General features: G+C 51.8%; 2 protein-coding genes across 5 annotated transcripts in view; one reads left to right on the top strand and one right to left on the bottom strand.

The window, feature by feature from the left end:
* The window catches only part of LOC119456441 (peptidyl-prolyl cis-trans isomerase G-like), a 73,293-nt gene that overhangs the window by 11,938 nt on the left and 43,353 nt on the right, over nucleotides 1-18,002 (bottom strand). Inside the window, exon 8 of one of the 4 annotated variants that reach the window (XM_049669870.1) lies at nucleotides 5,507-5,652. The exons of the other annotated variants lie outside the window; for them this stretch is intronic. Within the exon in view, the coding sequence (XP_049525827.1) occupies nucleotides 5,507-5,652 (146 nt within the window). The remainder of the gene's footprint in view (nucleotides 1-5,506; nucleotides 5,653-18,002) is intronic. 4 annotated transcript variants of the gene reach the window in all.
* LOC119456444 (ATP-binding cassette sub-family G member 1-like) overlaps nucleotides 1-18,002 on the top strand; it is a 360,487-nt gene that overhangs the window by 305,615 nt on the left and 36,870 nt on the right. The window lies entirely within an intron of this gene.

Below are 18,002 nucleotides of genomic sequence, written 5' to 3'. Positions count from 1 at the left end.
GTTCAAATTACAAAAAAATTTTAATGAAGTCAAAATAACGAAGGTCTACTGTACTACCATATTTACTTTATTATAAGAAACTAATACAGAAAGTGGGTCTAAGTTGTATATGCATTCTATAATTGGATTTAAAGCTACAATGCATCCGTGGCATTGGCAACAGCCAATGCTATGCCAGGAGCCAGCAACAAGCGACGACAACAAATTCCATGTCAGTTCCCAAAGATGACAAGCCGCTATCATTACAAAAACGCATCCAAAGGAAATGTCATCTTACATGCTGAAGCTAGTGGCAACATCGTTTGGTTCTTTGTGGTATTGTAAAGCATAATTTGCTAGTAGTACAGCCGAAAGTAAATGCACACAAGGTTTACAACAATTATTCTAGTGTAACCAGATTACACTGTACAGAGTGCGCAATTTTTAACAGCATGTGTGGAAATATTCAAACTAAGTAGTCTACAAATAACACTTGCTCTTTATTTCAAATTTAAAGATTTTAAACTTTAAAAACCATTAAAATATTTACATTTTTTTCTGAGTGCACAGTTCCGAGCTGTAACATGGTTGGATATAGCTGGTCATAAATATAACATGGAAAAAAACAGTCCGAGATGACAAGGACCACTGACAGAATGTACACCATGGCACAGGTTCTGTAAGTGTGCGCACATTTCCTTATCATATGATAGTCCTTGAAGCATCAATGACAGAGAAATATAAGCATCTGAGTATGTTTGGATTTGAGATGTTTAAATGTAGAACAATGCTATACTGCTTCACATACCCACCTATACCCTTCAATGCTACACCCTTCACATGCCCACCTCTCAGGCAATTGCTCATAATGGGACTCATGAAGTATCAATCGATCATTTGATCAATCAATGAGCAAAATATAGGGGTTTGTGAATGCCGAATACTAGTAGATTTCGAATTGATCAAGGAAAAAAAAGTTGAATATTGAATCGAATACCAAAAAATTTGCGCAAAATGTAATGCTTACAAATTTTGGTGACAAAAAAATGTGGTGCTGCACATGCTCCGGAGTCGCCTAGCACTGCATAATAAGAATGCATCAAGCTATCAATAAAATAGGTACATAGAAATCAAGATACACAGTATTAAAGGGAACACCAAATTAGAATATGCCGGCACCAATGACAGCTCAGTTTTAGTATAGGAAGGTTCGGAAAATATATATTTTTAATCAATAGAATTTTTTTTTCCACGGAATAAAGTTCTTTTTATTGCAATAGCAATTATGTATATGGACACTCCAGGCTCATTTCTACCATCATCGTCGCTGTGAGGTTCAGTATAAAATCCAAGGGCAATAAAATCGTTGCCGCGCGCCATAGGCTGTATGTGTGAGTGAAAGCATACGACGGTGAGCCGGCCATTGCGGCTCGCGCACACAAGGGGTAGGAAGCGGGAAGGAAGTGCGCAGCCTTCCAGTCGCACACAACGCTCCGGAAGAAAAGGAGAGAGGTGGCGGGGCTGCACGTAACTGTAGCGGCGTGCTCCCGCCAGGTGGGAGGGTTGGCAGGTGGAGGAGCCGCACTTTACTGCGGCCACGCACTCCTACCAGGCCGGAAGGCTCCTGGGGAAAAGTGGAGGGGGGAAGGGGGGGTTCTGCGCTGCTAGCGCCCGCCCGTGCGTCTGTCTCTTGAAAGCCATCTGCAGCGGGGGCACAATCCACTCTCTGTGTTTTCACGGCTAATATCACATTGATGTGATCGCTGGCAGGAAACTCAATTCGCTCACTCTTGCTGCCACGCTGACGCACTGCAGCGTTTTGAAAGCGAGTTCCCACAGTCATAGAGTGAGATGCGTCCATGTTTGCTTGTGCGCACGTGACATCATGCTTGTTAACTTAGTGCACCTATGTTTACAAGTTTATACAGCCGATAAAACTACTATCTTTACGTTGTATAGCTGTCCAATAGTTTGCTATTGCAATCAATGCTTCACCTTTCGCTAGAAACTGCGACTGTTTTTCCTCTGGAACTAATGAATTAGTGACATTCTGTTCTACTCAATAGCAATGAGGTTCACAGTCGAGTAGTGAACCTGTGTTTTGCGGTAATTTTTTTATTCATTGCATAGAAAGTTTTGCTTTCCAGTTTTTCTCCGAAATACAGAAGGGTTATTCCAACTTTATGGCAGGTGGGTTATCATAAGGCCAATCTGCTCAACAGATGAAAGGACCACGCATCACTTGACATCACCGCTCCGCACGTAGCCTTTGCTGACAGTAAAGAGTAGATGCCATCTCCGCAGTTTCGTTTTTGGTTCGGAGTGATTTGTCACATGACAAAGATGCTGAAATCTGCAACGTTACAGTAGGTTTGCACGACCCCCCCCCCCCCCCCTCTGCATCTCCTCCTTCATCCGCCGTCCGCGCTGTGTGCAAGCAGCCAACACACTTTCGTACCCGCCGCGTTAACCCAAAGCTAGTCATGTGACGGGTTGCTCAAAGCTACAGAAAAAGAGAGATATACAATTTACAGTGACATTTCACTTCGTGAATGCGGCTAAGCGCAAGCGTATGGGTGCCATTCCAACATAATTGCAATAGCAATGACATCGACACACCAGGTGCATTTCTGTTGTCATGGTCAGCGCACGATGTTCCGTATAAGTCCAAGGGCGATAACATCGTCCCCACGCGCCGTATGCTGTATTTGCAAGTCATAGCGTGCGACGGTGAGGCTTGTAATCTGGTAGCAACAAATTCGGGGTTCGCGACTCACAGTCAGCCTGCCATCGCTTGCGTTGCTGCTCCGCCCTTATCGCACAGCGCTCGGCAACTCGATCATGAGACGAACACAGTACCTCCATAGTGCGCACGCAACCTGTACTAAATGCCAGAGGCAGGCAACACAGCACGTTTCGCCTAACCTCCTCCTCTGCGAAGCTTCGACTCGTTTCTCCTTCCCTGCCTCGCTCAACGCCACCTCGACTTTCCTCTAGGTGGCGTTGCTTTGCCATGCGCCTCAGCAGGCTCCTTCGTACTTTCCCCAGCGCATATTCTCTTCTCCACCTCCAGGCGCCTTCCTCCTCCGCTTCCTATACGGCTTCACACTAAACATCACCAATTTCACTCATGGGCCACTTACGCTTGCGTGTAAAAGGCATGGGAAAGCATGACAGCAACACCAACACTTGCACTGTTGAGTTCGCTGCTACCCTGTTGGTCACTGCTACAACTCTTGTAAGTTAACAAAGCAAATGCACCCAATTTCCTAACTGTGTTCGCAAAGCATGGATGCATTTATGAGTCTACGATAAGTGATCAGGGCAAAGGAGCATGGAGGGAAGCTACATACAGTTAGACCTGGATATAACGAAATTGACAAATTCCCGAAAAACTTCGTTATAAAGAGGATTTCGTTATATGCAGGTTTGGCACGAAAATTCGAAAAATAAATGTTTACTGTATTCACTCGATTCTAACGCGCCCTCAATTGTAATGCGCACCTGTTTTCCGTTTTCGTCGAAGCACTCATCCTCGGAATGTCACACCAGGTACCGGATGCGTGGACACGTGTCGTTTCGCACAAGCGCGAGGCATTGGAAACGAAGAGCGAGCGTCACGATGGCGTCGTAGCGTCGTACAGTGTTACAGTAGAACCTCGCTGTTACGTTCCCGGGGGCTGCGTTTTCCTGGCTGTTACGTCGTTTTTGACCAGTCCCGGCACAGCTCCCATAGAACTCAGTGCATTGGTAACACCGCTGTTGCGTCGCAACTGTGGGACCGTTCCCGCATCATACGTTGCGAACTGCCACCCCGCGCCGGCCCGAGTGGCCATTTTGACTTTTCATGTCGCTTGGCTTGGTGGCTTGACGATGGCATTGGCCGCCCAAAGTGCCGGGGGCGACAACTATGACGTATTTTCGGTTTCCGGCAGCAAAAGTATGGCCCTTGAGATCCGTATTTGCTATATAAAGATGGTGTCAATGACGCGTTGTGGCCCTAAAATTGGCTTTGGCTCATAGATATTCCGTATATAAGGGTACGGCCATGCTAGCGGCAAAAACGCGCGCGTCATGCAGCGAGCGGCAAGTTGCCGCGCGTCAGCGCCTTGCCGCGAGGCCACCGTGGCACACACGTGTCGCCGCGCGGCAGCGCGATAAGATTTCCCGCGCTCTCCGAACGGGCGAGCAACACCGCGAGCGCTCGTTGCTTCATGCGAGAGACGACGATCATCGATTGAAAACCCGGCGCGGACCAGCGGCGTTCCGGTTGTGATGGCTCCATGACGTCACCCTCGTCGCTCTTGATTGGTTCTTCATCTCGCGGCACGCGGCATTTGCCGCAGAAATGGGTCTCGAACCCATTTCACGCGGCACGCCGCAAGACCCCCCCCCCCGATTCCTGCCGCTTTTGCCGCGCGCAGCATGACGCGTTGCCGCGCGTTTTTGCTGCGTGTTTTTGCCGCTAGCGTGGCCGTACCCTAAAGTCCAAGGGCGATAATGCAGTCGCCGCGCGCCGTATGCTGTATGTGCGAGTGAAAACGTGCGAGGGGAGCGCCGATGACCGCGTCTAAATCTTGCGCGCGCAAGAAAAGCAGGGAGGAAGCGCGCCTTCTTCCGTTGCGCTCGAGGCACCGGCGAGGGAGCGAGGGGGGAGGGATAGCGGGGCGGCGCGCGGTCGCGCAGGCCGTATCTTGAAAGCGATCTGCGTTGGGGCAGAGTCTAGCAGTGTAGGTACGTCGGCGGCTCGTAGCTTTCTGCGTGCTGTGTGTTCTCGGCGCTCAGTTTGCGTTGAAGCGATAGACAACAGCACGAACGTCACTTCGCTCGGTTCTCCAGCGGCACTTCCACATGCCGCCAGCGTTTGACAGCGCGTGTCCGCGCTCATCGAGTCTGATGTGCCACAGCGTGTACCAGCGCGTCGGCAACATCAGCTGGAAAAGGAGAGAGGGCCGGCTTGGCGGGCTAGGCCAGCTGCAGCAAGCGGCAGGATCAGATTTGAATGAAAGGAGGGGGAAAAGGCCACACCCGCAGCGGCAAGATCGCCGGGTCGAGGGATGCAGGGCCGCCTCGCACACGCACGCACGCACACGTGCGCTCGCTTCGCATTCCATCGCGGCGGAGAAGGTGCTTCCGGTTGCTGCTCGCGCAAAAATAACAAAATTTGGGGGCGAAATCTCTAGGTGGTCGGAGGGGAAAATTCGTTATATCGAGGGGGTCTCCCGCTGCCACTTCATTACGTAGAGGTCTCAAATACATGTGCTTCTATGGAGTAACGGCGGGGAATCGAAAAACTTCGTTATATCCAGGAATTCGTTATATGGAGGTTCGTTATAAGCAGGTTTAACTGTATCTAGTCCGCAAAGGCTATTCCAATACAGTATGAAAGGCCATCAGCTAACATCACATTTCTCCACGAGAGTGCAAGGAACTCCGAAATTTCTTGGAATATACCCCGTTAAAAACATTTAACCGCAATAATAAGCAACCAGCTGCCAATGATACAATGAGACTTAGTGAAACACACCCTTGTGCTTGCGCTTTAACACAAGCTCGCCGCAGTTGGCAATGATCACTGGCTGCACAGGACAGCTGTTGCCGTCGACAGGCTGGGACTCAATGGCCTGCACCACATCCTCACCCTTGATCACGTGCCCAAACACCACGTGCACCCTGCATATACGAGACACACATCAAGGGTCATACAAAGCAAGATGAGAGAGGATGTCGCGCTGAAACTGGTGTCACACGGGCATTTTAAGGCTTTTGTACCGATAGCCTGTGAATTCAATACCATGCACCATAGGACTGCTAACAAGGGCAGCTTCAATGGTCGTCAGGTTAACTATTATTGTGTCACAGAGTTGCATGAAACTCTATTGAAATCTCAAAAGCCTTCGAGTGGAAGGTGCAGGTTTCTTCGTCAGTATCATATTACATAGATGCACTGTAAATTAAGTGTATGAAAAAAATTAAAATAAAAGAAAATTATTTACCCTGGAAAAATAATCAACAATGACTGTCAGTCCCACATCTCCATCAACAATGATTGTCAGTCCCACATCTCGACAAAACTACAATGGTCCTTAAAATACTACCACCAGCACTCTCAAAGTTGCAAGAACACTCAAGCAAATCACCCAACCCCTGAAAAATGCATGAATGTGACAATATTATCAGCTGAAAAAAATATTACAGTATGACCTTAAAAAAGCCCTAAAACGATGAAAATGGGCTCCTTAAAGATTTAAATTTTAGGGCTGTTCACTTATGGGGATGTAGATTCATCACTGGCGATGGTGGCACAAGATTTTGTGCCGATAACTGAGGCACCTCAGTGGCCAACAGGTTTGATGTGTAGCAGCAAAACAACTTCAAGTTTATTAGAGTTTGCAATTCTCAATGGCTATAAACTCAATAACCATTACAAAGGGTCCATGTGATATGAGTATTATAGAACAAACATAGCTATACATTGTCACATCCTAGAGGGCCACCAAAAAGTACGACAACCAAATGAAATGAGAAATATTCACAAGTGGAAGCTGTAACAGAAAAAATACACGTGTTCATCATAATTTTCTGACAGAGCTAGAGCTGCAACCTTACCACTGCCACTTCAAACTGCCTTACAACTGCCAATTGAGGAAGGCGTTCTGTTCTTACGTTAAACTTTTGCATTTATCCCTTTGAGGGTTTGTTGACGAACACTGCTGATCCGTTGCCACATGGTTTCTGACATAAATGCCACGGTGCTGGGTCTCCTGGTTTGATATTTCATGCATATTCGACACCACTGGTTGTTGAGATGTGCTGCCATCTCTAAGAGTCACCTACCGTAAAATTCCGAGCAAGCGCCCCCCCTCGAGCAAGTCGAAATTACCGGCAAAGTTAGGGGGGGCGCTATCCCGGAACGGCACCAAAATTCAAGATGGCCACGACAAAATTTTCCCGCAAAAAAAAAAAAAGAAGCGCAGTTGGAATAGCATTAAAATTTTATTGAACATGAACTTTATTAAGCCAAAGATTTGTTAGTGGTGTTTATCACTCTCAACACCACCGTTACTCAAAACCACCAAAAGAACTACAGAAAGCGCATCGACGCTGCACCGGCGCGTCGCCGCGACCGGCGACGCGAACATTGGTTATGCAGCGTCTATTCCAGGCAAAATTATGTCCGCGAGAGTAAATTGACGCATAATGTTCACTTTATTAAAAACCATGTCCACGGTGAAACGTTTAGCACTAATGAGAGTTCCGATACAAGTGAAGCTCAGCTGCAGTGCATGGCTACCGACGGCGGACAGCGAACCGCGGCTCGGCCATGCTCGCATCGCAGCTGGTGGCGCCGCAAATATCAGCATGTTTTCTTCATCGTGTGAAATTATTGTGAGGAGAGGGTAAAGCGGCAACGACGGTAACAGCGTCGGCGGTTCGTTCTGAAGCGCCGTCTGCTACAGATTCGAAGTGAACTGAAAAAGGCCTAGCGACGATATCGGTGGCGAGTGATTAGCAGCGGTGAAGCTGCCGGCGATGCCAGAGCGTAGCCGCGACCACTATCAGTCACCGAGTGGTCACGTCACTGTGCCGCAGGGAACTCCTTTGTGCCGTGCGAGAGGCAGATCTCGCCGTCGGCCGGCGGTCCGTGAACTACCGACCGCCATCCGCAGTTCGCCCCGATGCACTCGCGTGCCCACTGGAACGGCCGGGTACGACCATGATTCGATGAAATGGCTCATCCGGGCGCCCGATGCGCACCGGTGCGATTTGCCGAATTTGCCATCATTTTCGTGGACTGGATGTGGCAGGCCAGTGTTGGTGCGGAGCGGGGGGGGGGGGGGGGGGGGGGGCGCTTTCCCGGAACGGCGCGGAAATTTGAAATTAGCAGTGAAGTTAGGGGGGGGCTCTTGCACGGGTGAGGGCGCTTGCTCGGAATTTTACGGTAGGCTTCATTCACTGCAACACTGAACGCCAGCTTACAAAGACCAAGCTTACACCGATCCCCTTATAATCGGCTTCACTTTTAAACAGAAATGCATGCTGGAAAGACGTTTTTCCAGGGGCAACATAAGTGGTCTTATATTAAAATGTGAAGGGCCTAGCACCTTTATTATTTTTATTAGTTGTTTGCTATCGCCCCGACGCGCGCAGACAGACAAAGAACTTTATTCACAAGGTCCCGAGAAGCCCTACCCTAGGGCAGAGCTGCGGGCCGCTCCACGTGGGGACGGGTCCGACGCGCGCAGGTCTGGTAGAAATGCCGGAAAGGGGGTTTGTGTTTTGAGTTTCCTGGTAGCAGAATTAGGTTTTCTCGTACATTCAAATTACAATCCGACGACGAATCCGACGCCGAATGGTAAAGCCGTACTTTACCATTTTTCTGACGGATTCACTGTGAGAAACTCAATTTTTGTTCACCAAAAGCTTGCACCACGTGGAGGGCCTGCGCGGTCGATGTGGTTGGATGATTTTCTCCGCCACCCGCGTTCTCACGCCGATTGCCGACGCCGGGTTGTCTACTCTGCGACACGGGGCACACGGTCTAGAGCGCGCCGCGGGGGGCTGATGATGAATTATGGCTGATCCCTTTGTAACGGGCGACCTACTCTAGCGCGGGCTGCTTTAAAGCGCTTTAGCCGGAGAAAAATAATGAGCGCTAATTGTGCAGTTCATCATCATCATCATTTTGTCGGGTTGGTGTTCGTGGGCTGTCTCGCTCGGTGTGACAATACAAGAGCTCTGCCTTCGTCGAGGGCGTCGTCTCTCAAGTGGTGGAGCGTGCGTTGATATCCCGTCATCTTGCTCTACCGGTCACCCCTTGAGCTCCGCTCTGGTCGACGGTTGTGCTCGCCAACATCAGTCATGGCACAAACCTCCGCATCCACTGCTGCCACCACCTCAGCTCCGTCCGTCACCGCACCGGAACGCGATCCTCAGGTTTTTTCTGGCCTTCGCGGCGAAGACGTGGAAGACTGCTTTGACCAGTACGACAGGGTGAGCGCTTGCAACCATTGGGACGAGTCACACAAGCTCCGCAATGTTGCCTTCTACCTGAGGCAGGTCGCCCAAACTTGGTTTTTCAACCATGAGCGCGACTTCCCTGATTGGCCAGCATTTACTGTGCAGCTGCGACAGATATTTGGCTCATCTGCTGGGCGCCCCGAAGTAGCGAAACAGAAGCTCGCTACCCGCATCCAGGGAGCCGAGGAATCCTATACCTCTTCTTACATTGAAGACGTTCTGGCTCTCTGCCGTCGCGCTCAGTGACATGCCCGAAGTGGAACGTATCCGCCATATCCTGAAGGGCATCAACTCCGTTGCTTTTCACGCCCTTGTTATTCAGAACCCCACTTCCGTTAGTGACATCATCACGACTTGCCAACGACTTGCCACGGTCTGCTCCTTTCGTCTTCCACGCGCTTCCTGCGACGCTGACCTTACTGACAACGACGAATTGCGAGCGCTCATCCGCATCATTGTGCGAGAGGAGCTCCACGGCCATGCTCCGGCCAACACCGCCATTGCGTCTTTGCGCGCTCCTCCTCCCAATTTGCGCAAGATCATTAAAGAAGAACTGGCTTCCATGCCAAGTGTCACACATGCCCGGTCCCCTGCGCCTGTTTGTGCACCTTCTTACGCCGAGATTGCTTCGTGGCCTGCGGTCCCAGTTCCATCTGCACCTGCCACCGTTGTCTGCGACCACCTGGCCTCGATGGCAGTGAAGGCCCCCGTGCAACCATACGACTCTACCTAGCGTCCTTCCCGTCCAGCATGTTTCTACTGTGGCATACGTGGTCATATCTCTCGTTTCTGCCGCCGGCGCCAGCATGATGGACGACGTGGCTATATTCCGCCTATGAGAGAGACTATGTGCCCCCCAGATCGGACGCCTACTTTCCAGGACCCTATATATCCTCGTCACGTCGCTCGCCCTCACCTCAGTTGTCCCAAAACATGTCCCGGTCTTCTCGCTCACCCCGTCGTCGGTCCCCGTCTCCGTTCCGCCGTACTTCATCGCCCCTGCGTCCTGTCTCCACTTCTTTCGACAACCATCCGGAAAACTAGACGCTGCAGTTTTTGGAGGAGAAATTGCTTGTTTGAGAACTGTTCCAATTCCTCCTGCTCGCCCGACTAATTTACTCGCTGTTTGTGTGGAAAGTGTTTCTGTCGACGCTCTTATTGACACTAGCGCCGCCATCTCTGTTATTCATCGCGACTATATGCTTCCGTCTACGAAAAGTGCAAACTCCGTATGTTGGTCCGGTCTTGTGTGGCGCCAATGACAGTCCGATTTACCCTACCGGACAGTGTACTGCTCGTGTCCTCATCGACGGAATTCGCCATCATATACAGTTTACTTTCGTCGTGCGCTCATCCGATCATCTTAGGCTGGGATTTCTTGTCAGCTGCATCTGCTGTCATTTCGTGCGGACAACCACTTATACATATTGACGCGAAATAAGTTGGCACGTGGTGACACTGGCCCCTTGAGGCGAGAACGACGAAGTTCGTGGTTGCGCGCGCGCTCTCCGAGGTCCAGCCATTATTAAAGGCTGACGTGTTTTTTTGCCTATCTGTTGCTGGTGAACTATTCTAGCTGTACTAGCTGGGTGACATTTCTGGTGGAGGTGCTGGGTACGGTCGATGTTAAGATCTCCGGAGCGTACCCCAGACCTAAGCCCGGCGAGTAGTTCGGACGAGCTTACCCCTGTGCACGTACGTACCAGCCGGCGTCTCCAGGGACTCCAGCCACAGCACGGTCTGCTACCCGAACGAAGTAGAATGACGAACCAACCACCTCCTGCCGCTACTGCAGCATCGCACGTGGTCGTCAATCAGATCCGGACGCCGAATCATTTCCACGGGAGTGCTTCAGAGGACGCCGACGACTGGCTTGACCATTTTGACCGGGTCGCCAACGTCAACGACTGGACCCACGAGCGTAAGCTTCGCTACGTGTACTTCGCTCTTGAAGATTCCGCTAAAATATGGTTTGAGAACCACGAGGCGACACTGACGTCATGGGAAGAATTTCGTCGGCAGTTCCTCAATGCCTTCGCCAGGGCGGACAGGAAGGAGAGGGCGGAGTTAGCACTGGAGTCGAGAATTCAAGGCCCGAATGAGCGAGTGACGGCGTACGTAGAAGACATGAATCGGCTCTTCCGACGTGCGGACCCCTCTATGACTGAAGCAAAGAAGGTGCGCCACCTAATGCGCGGCGTCAAAGAGGAAATCTTTGCTGGCCTCATTCGAAATCCGCCGACGACAGTGGCAGAGTTCCACGACGAAGCCACCACCATGGAAAAGGCCCTTCAACAGCGGGCCAGGCAATACAACCGCGACGCCGTGATTTCAAGGGAGCTCTCTGCCGTTACCCTCGGCAACGACGTCGGCGCCTTGCGAGAACTCATCAGGGCTGTCATCAAGGAGGAACTGCAGAAGATGCAGACGACCGCTGCCTCTGTGGGACAACTTTCCATTGCGGAAATGGTGCGCGCCGAGGTCCGACAGGCCGTCCATGTTCCTGAACAGTACGAGGCACCACAGCAGAGACCGCGTCCTGAAATGAGTTACGCAGAAGCAGTACGTCGTCCACCACCCTCAAGCGCGTATAGCATGGTACACCCCGCTCAGCAATTGGACGTTAGCTTCAGGCCTCGCAGCACACCGCACATCGCAGAAGCAAGAACTAGGAAGAGCGACGTCTGGCGCACCGCAGACTACAAGCCCCTTTGTTACCATTGTGGCGAAGCCGGGCACATCTACAGAATGTGTCCTTATCGTCATGTGGGGCTCCGAGGATTCGCACCAAATGCACCTCGTCCACGACCTGGTGAGCGGCCGCCGGAAATAGAGAGTTTCGTCGCGAATCGTCGCAATGGTGATCAACGATGGCACGAGCCCCGTTCGTCGTCTCCTGCTCGTTACAGGTCACCATCACCAAGCCAAGCCTTCTCTCGCGGCGCTCTCAGACGCCGCTCGCCAAGCCCGGCGGCTCGGGAAAACTGAGTTCAGCGACCTCCGGAGGTGAGGCCGCTGACGTCGACTGTGCGCAAGATCCTCCACTACGACGACAACGACGAAAACAGAACGACGCAGACCTACAGACGCAGTCAAACACCGTACGAGAGGTAATAACGTCGAACATTCCCGTCACCGTAGACGACGAAGACATAACAGCATTAATCGACACTGGAGCGGACACCTCAGTTATGAGCATGGACCTTGCCTGCAAGCTGAAGAAAGTTTCTACCGAGTGGACTGGGTCGCAGATTCGCACTGCAGGAGGCCATCTGCTAACCCCGGTAGGAAGATGCACAGCGCGAGTGAGCATTCGTGGGTTTACGTACCTCGGAGATTTCGTTATCCTCCCAAGCTGTTCGAGGGACCTAATTCTGGGAATGGACTTTCTGCAGGCTAATGGAGCCGTGATAAACCTACAAAAGTCGCTGGTAACGTTTTCAACGGCGCAGGCCTTAGCAGGGAGCAGCACTGACGACACGTATGTCAACGCCTTGAGGATTGTCGACGAGAACATCACGGTGCCGCCAAGGAGCAGCGTATTGACCCTCGTAACCTGCGACGCATTCGACGACTATGAGGGTATTGCCGAGGCAAATATCCCGCTGTTGCTCGAAAGACACATCTGCATCGCCCGGGGCCTTGTTCGAATACAGAATAAGTGCTCGCAAGTTTTGCTGACAAATTTCAGCCATGAGTATCAGCACGTCCCTCAAGGTACAGCTGTGGCCTTTCTGAACGGCATTGCTGACTTCTCCGACGTCGGCACGTTACAAGTGACTTCACCGGATGTAACAACTCACGCCAGCCTGAGTACCCGCGTCCACATTAATGCTGACTTAGCAGATGTACAGAAGAATCAGCTACTGGGCCTAGTGACAGAATTCTCTGGCTGTTTTTCCACAGAATCTAGAGTCCAGCGCACCTCCATTACGCAACACCGGATAGTTACAGAGGAGTCGGCGCGGCCTGTTCGTCAGCACCCGTACCGCGTGTCACCTATGGAGCGGGAGGCGATTAAGCGTCAAGTTGAAGAAATGCTCAATGATGACGTCATCCAGCCGTCGACAAGTCCGTGGGCGTCCCCTGTCGTGCTAGTAAAAAAGAAAGACAACACGCTCCGCTTCTGCGTTGACTACAGACGGCTTAACCGAGTCACCAAACGCGACGTTTACCCCCTGCCACGGATCGATGACGCTTTGGACCGTCTGCGCCATGCTGAGTTCTTTACTTCGTTAGACCTAAAGTCAGGGTACTGGCAAATCGAAGTGGACGAGCGTGACCGTGAAAAAACCGCCTTCGTGACTCCCGACGGGCTATACGAATTTAAAGTCCTGCCTTTCGGTCTCTGTTCCGCTCCTGCTACGTTTCAACGAATGATGGACACTGTACTCGTCGGACTAAAGTGGCAGACGTGTCTAGTGTACCTTGACGACGTTGTTGTGTTTTCCAGCACGTTCGATGAACATCTCACCCGACTACGAAGTGTCCTTACCGCAATACGCAAGGCAAACCTCACCATCAAGCCTGAAAAATGTTACTTTGGCTTCCGGGAACTCAAGTTTTTAGGCCACGTGGTCAGCTCCCAAGGAGTACGACCAGACCCAGAAAAGCTCGCTGCCGTTGCCGAGTTTCCTCACCCTAAAGACAAGAAGGCTGTTCAGCGGTTCCTGGGCCTCTGCGCTTACTACCGCCGTTTCGTTGAAGGCTTCTCGAGGATTGCTGAACCTCTCACGAGACTGACGCGACAAGATGTGCCCTTTGCGTGGACGGAAGACCAAGAGCTGGCCTTCACCGAATTGCGCAAACGCCTTCAATCCGCTCCAGTGCTGGCGCATTTTGATGACACCGCGCCAACTGAAATTCACACAGACGCAAGCAACGTAGGACTCGGGGCTATTCTGGTTCAATGGCAAGACGGCGCAGAACGTGTAATTGCGTACGCGAGCCGTAGTCTCACAAAAGCAGAAGCTAATTATTCGACCACCGAAAAAGAATGTTTAGCAGTCGTGTGGGCCATCAGCAAGTTCCGACCTTACTTATACGGCCGGCCATTTCGAGCGATCAGTGACCACCATTCGCTCTGCTGGCTTGCCAATCTACGAGACCCGTCAGGTCGCCTCGCTCGTTGGAGCCTCCGCCTCCAGGAATACGACATGACTGTTGTCTACAGATCGGGCCGTAAGCATAGCGACGCTGACTGCTTGTCACGTTCTCCTATTCCCTCGACATCCTCCGACTTGGAGCTAGATTTGCCGTTTCTTGGTGTCGTCGACGTGGTGCGCATGGCTGACTACCAACGTGCAGACTCTGAACTGCTTCCAGTCATCCGATATCTCGAGGGAGCTGACGTTGTTGTCCCACGCCCACTTTCACGAGGATTGACATCGTACTGCCTGCGGAACGATGTCCTGTACAAGAAAAATTTCGAGAACAGCCAAGAAACGTTCCTTCTCGTCGTTCCGACGGCGCTGCGCGAGGAAGTTTTACAGGCGTGTCACGACGATCCCTGTGCCGGCCACTTAGGCTTCGCGAGGACATTAGCGCGCATACGGCGGAAATACTATTGGCCACACCTATTTTCGTCGGTTCAGCGCTATGTGCGAACGTGCCGTGACTGTCAGAGGCGTAAAGTCCCACCCGTCAAGCCTGCCGGCCTCCTTCAGCCTTTGGATCCGCCTCCGGCGCCGTTCCAGCAAGTGGGAATGGACCTTCTTGGTCCGTTCCCCACGTCTTCCTTGCAAAACAAGTGGATAATCGTGGCAACCGATTATTTAACTCGCTATGCGGAGACAAAAGCTGTGCCGCGGGGAACTGCTGCTGAAGTCGCCAGCTTCTTCGTCCACAACATCGTGCTTCGTCACGGTGCACCCGCTGTGCTCATTACTGATCGCGGTGCAGCGTTTACAGCGGAGTTGTTGCAACAAGTCGTCACGCTGACGCATACTGACCACCGAAGGACCACAGCCTATCATCCCCAGACTAACGGCTTAACAGAGCGCCTGAACAGAACATTGGCCGACATGCTATCCATGTACATTGATGTGGAACACAAGACATGGGATGAAATTTTGCCATACGTGACGTTTGCTTACAATACCGCTGTGCAGGAAACCACCGAGTTTACACCATTCGAGCTCGTTTACGGACGTCGCGTTACAACCCCCTTAGACGCCATGCTCCCGGTAGACCACGGAGCCACAAGTAATGACACCACTGAGGAGTTCGTCGAGAAAGCGGAGGAAGCTCGCCAGCTTGCTCGGAATCGCATCCGCACCCAGCAGAATACCGACGCCTGCCGTTACAACCGGACCCGACGGAACGTCCAGTACTCACCAGGCGACCGCGTGTGGGTGTGGACACCTATCCGACACCGTGGGCTCTCGGAGAAATTGTTGCGCCGCTATTTCGGCCCCTACGAAGTTGTACGCCGCCTCAGTGATGTGAACTATGAGGTGGTGCCTCAAAGCTCTGATCCTAGTTCGAACCGACGCCGTCCCCGTGCTGAAGTCGTCCACGTAGTACGGATGAAGCCGTACTACGCACGCGAGGGATAAGCAACCCTCACAAACCGCTTCAGCACTGTGTACATTCCTGTATGTTTTTTTTTTCTTTCCATGTTGGCACTCTTGCCCATATTGCTCGCCCCATGCCCTTGAAGCGACCGGGTCGGTCGCTTTTGAGAGGGGAGCAATGACGCGAAATAAGTTGGCACGTGGTGACACTGGCCCCTTGAGGCGAGAACGACGAAGTTCGTGGTTGCGCGCGCGCTCTCCGAGGTCCAGCCATTATTAAAGGCTGACGTGTTTTTTTGCCTATCTGTTGCTGGTGAACTATTCTAGCTGTAATAGCTGGGTGACAATATTACGGACACCGAGCTCTGTGACGCATGCCGATTCCTCGCCGCCCCACCTTGTCACAGCGGCAGATTTTGTTCTTCCACCCGGCCAAGCCCGTATTCTCACCATTAGATCTAGCGAAAATATCGACGGCGACGCAGTGGTTTCCCCTTCTCAGCTCTGCATTTTTCGGGGAATCGCCATCGCTTCTTGTCTAGTGCGTTTCTCATGCGGCTGCGCCAGTCTGACCGCCTACAACACGACATCAGAGCCACTTCTGCTGCCGGAGGGGTCCGCTGTTGCCATGCTTACCGACGCAGCATCAGTATGTATCGTCATTGCTTCGCCTGTTTCCTCCTTCGCCGAGTGTACCCCCACGGACGGTTCACCCAGTGCTCTCAGGGCCACTGTGAGTTCAGATCTGAGCCCAACTCAGACTGATGCCTTGCTGACCATCTTAAGGAAACACCAATCTTGCTTTGACGTGTGTTCGGATGGCTTGGGTAAAACAACCATGGCCGCTCATCACATCGAAACCGACGGATCCCGCGTCATTCGTCGCCGCCCTTACCGTGTATCGTCTGCTGAACGGAAAGTTATAGAAGACCAAGTCAACGACATGCTCGCACGGAACGTCATAAGGCCTTCAGCAAGCCCTTGGTCGTCTCCTGTTGTCCTAGTTAAAAAAAAGGACGGTTCGGTACGCTTTTGTGTCGATTATAGGGCACTAAACAAAATTACCCGTAAGGATGTATATCCTATGACCCGTATTGACGATGCTTTGGATACCTTACAAGGTGCCGAATACTTTTCGAGCCTCGACTTGCGTTCTGGATATTGGCAGATCCCGATGCATGAGCCCTACAAAGAGAAGACGGCGTTTGCAACACCTGATGGCCTTTTCGAATTCAACGTAATGCCTTTTGGTCTGTGCAATGCGCCAGCCACATTTGAACGAATGATCGATACCGTACTACGCGGCCTCAAATGGAAAACCTGCTTATGTTACCTGGACGACATTGTCATCTTTTCGTCCAGCTTCTCCCAGCACCTAGAACGTTTAGATGACGTTCTCACGTGTCTAGCCAAGGCCGGTCTCCAGCTCAATACTAAGAAGTGTCGATTTGCGAGCCGCAGCATCAAAGTATTAGGTCACGTGGTCAGCAAGCGCGGCATTGAGCCAGATACCGACAAGGTCGCTGCTGTACAGCATTTCCCAACACCAACCACACCTAAAGACCTTCGCAGATTTCTCGGATTAGCGTCGTACTTCCGCCGCTTTGTCCGTGGCTTCGCGACTATCGCAGCTCCTCTTTATAAACTCCTGACCACGACCAGACCCTTTACCTGGACGGACGAATGTGAAGCCGCCTTTCAGACCCTCAAGCGATGCCTCACATCAGGACCAGTGCTTCGTCACTGATCCCACAGCCTCTACTATCCTCCACACTGACGCATGTGGGCATGGAATAGGCGCCGTCCTGCTGCAGCGGAACCACACGTCTGAAGAGCAAGTCGGGCCCTACGCGAGTCGTACTCTTTCTCCTGCTGAGCGAAACTATACTATCACCGAACAAGAATGCCTTGCCATCGTATGGTCGATACAAAAGTTTCGCCCCTAATTATATGGCCGCCAATTCACAATTGTGACTGACCACCATGCTCTGTGTTGGTTCTCCTCCCTGAAGAATTTGTCCGGACGCCTCGGCCGTTGGGTTCTGCGTTTGCAGGAGTATGACTACACTGTCACATATAGGTCTGGCAGGCAACATCAAGATTCTGACGCTTTATCTCGTTGCCCGCTGTCGCCAAATGCCCATGTCTCACCTTCCTTCCGTTCGGCACCGCCCAGCCAACCGACCACAACCATGGCCCCGGTATGGTTCGTGACTTCGGTTGACATTCCGTCCTCAGAGTCCTCGCCTCCCTCCAACGTGCAGATACGTACTGCCGCACAATTATCGACCGGCTCACTGGCTTATCCCGTCCTCCCAACAGCCGCTTAAGACGACAACTGGCACGGTTTAAACTTCATGATGGCTCATTATTGCGGCAAGTTTACCACCCTACCGGTCACCGATAGGTCCCAGTCGTCCCTCGCTCACTTCGACTGCAAATTTTACAAGCTTTTCACGACGACGCAACGGCTGGCCACTTAGGATT

This window comes from Dermacentor silvarum, chromosome 6 (genome assembly GCF_013339745.2).
Source record: "Dermacentor silvarum isolate Dsil-2018 chromosome 6, BIME_Dsil_1.4, whole genome shotgun sequence".
Lineage (NCBI taxonomy): Eukaryota > Metazoa > Arthropoda > Arachnida > Ixodida > Ixodidae > Dermacentor > Dermacentor silvarum.
Note: the sequence above shows the minus strand (reverse complement) of the source record. Positions and strands in the feature narration are given on the sequence as shown.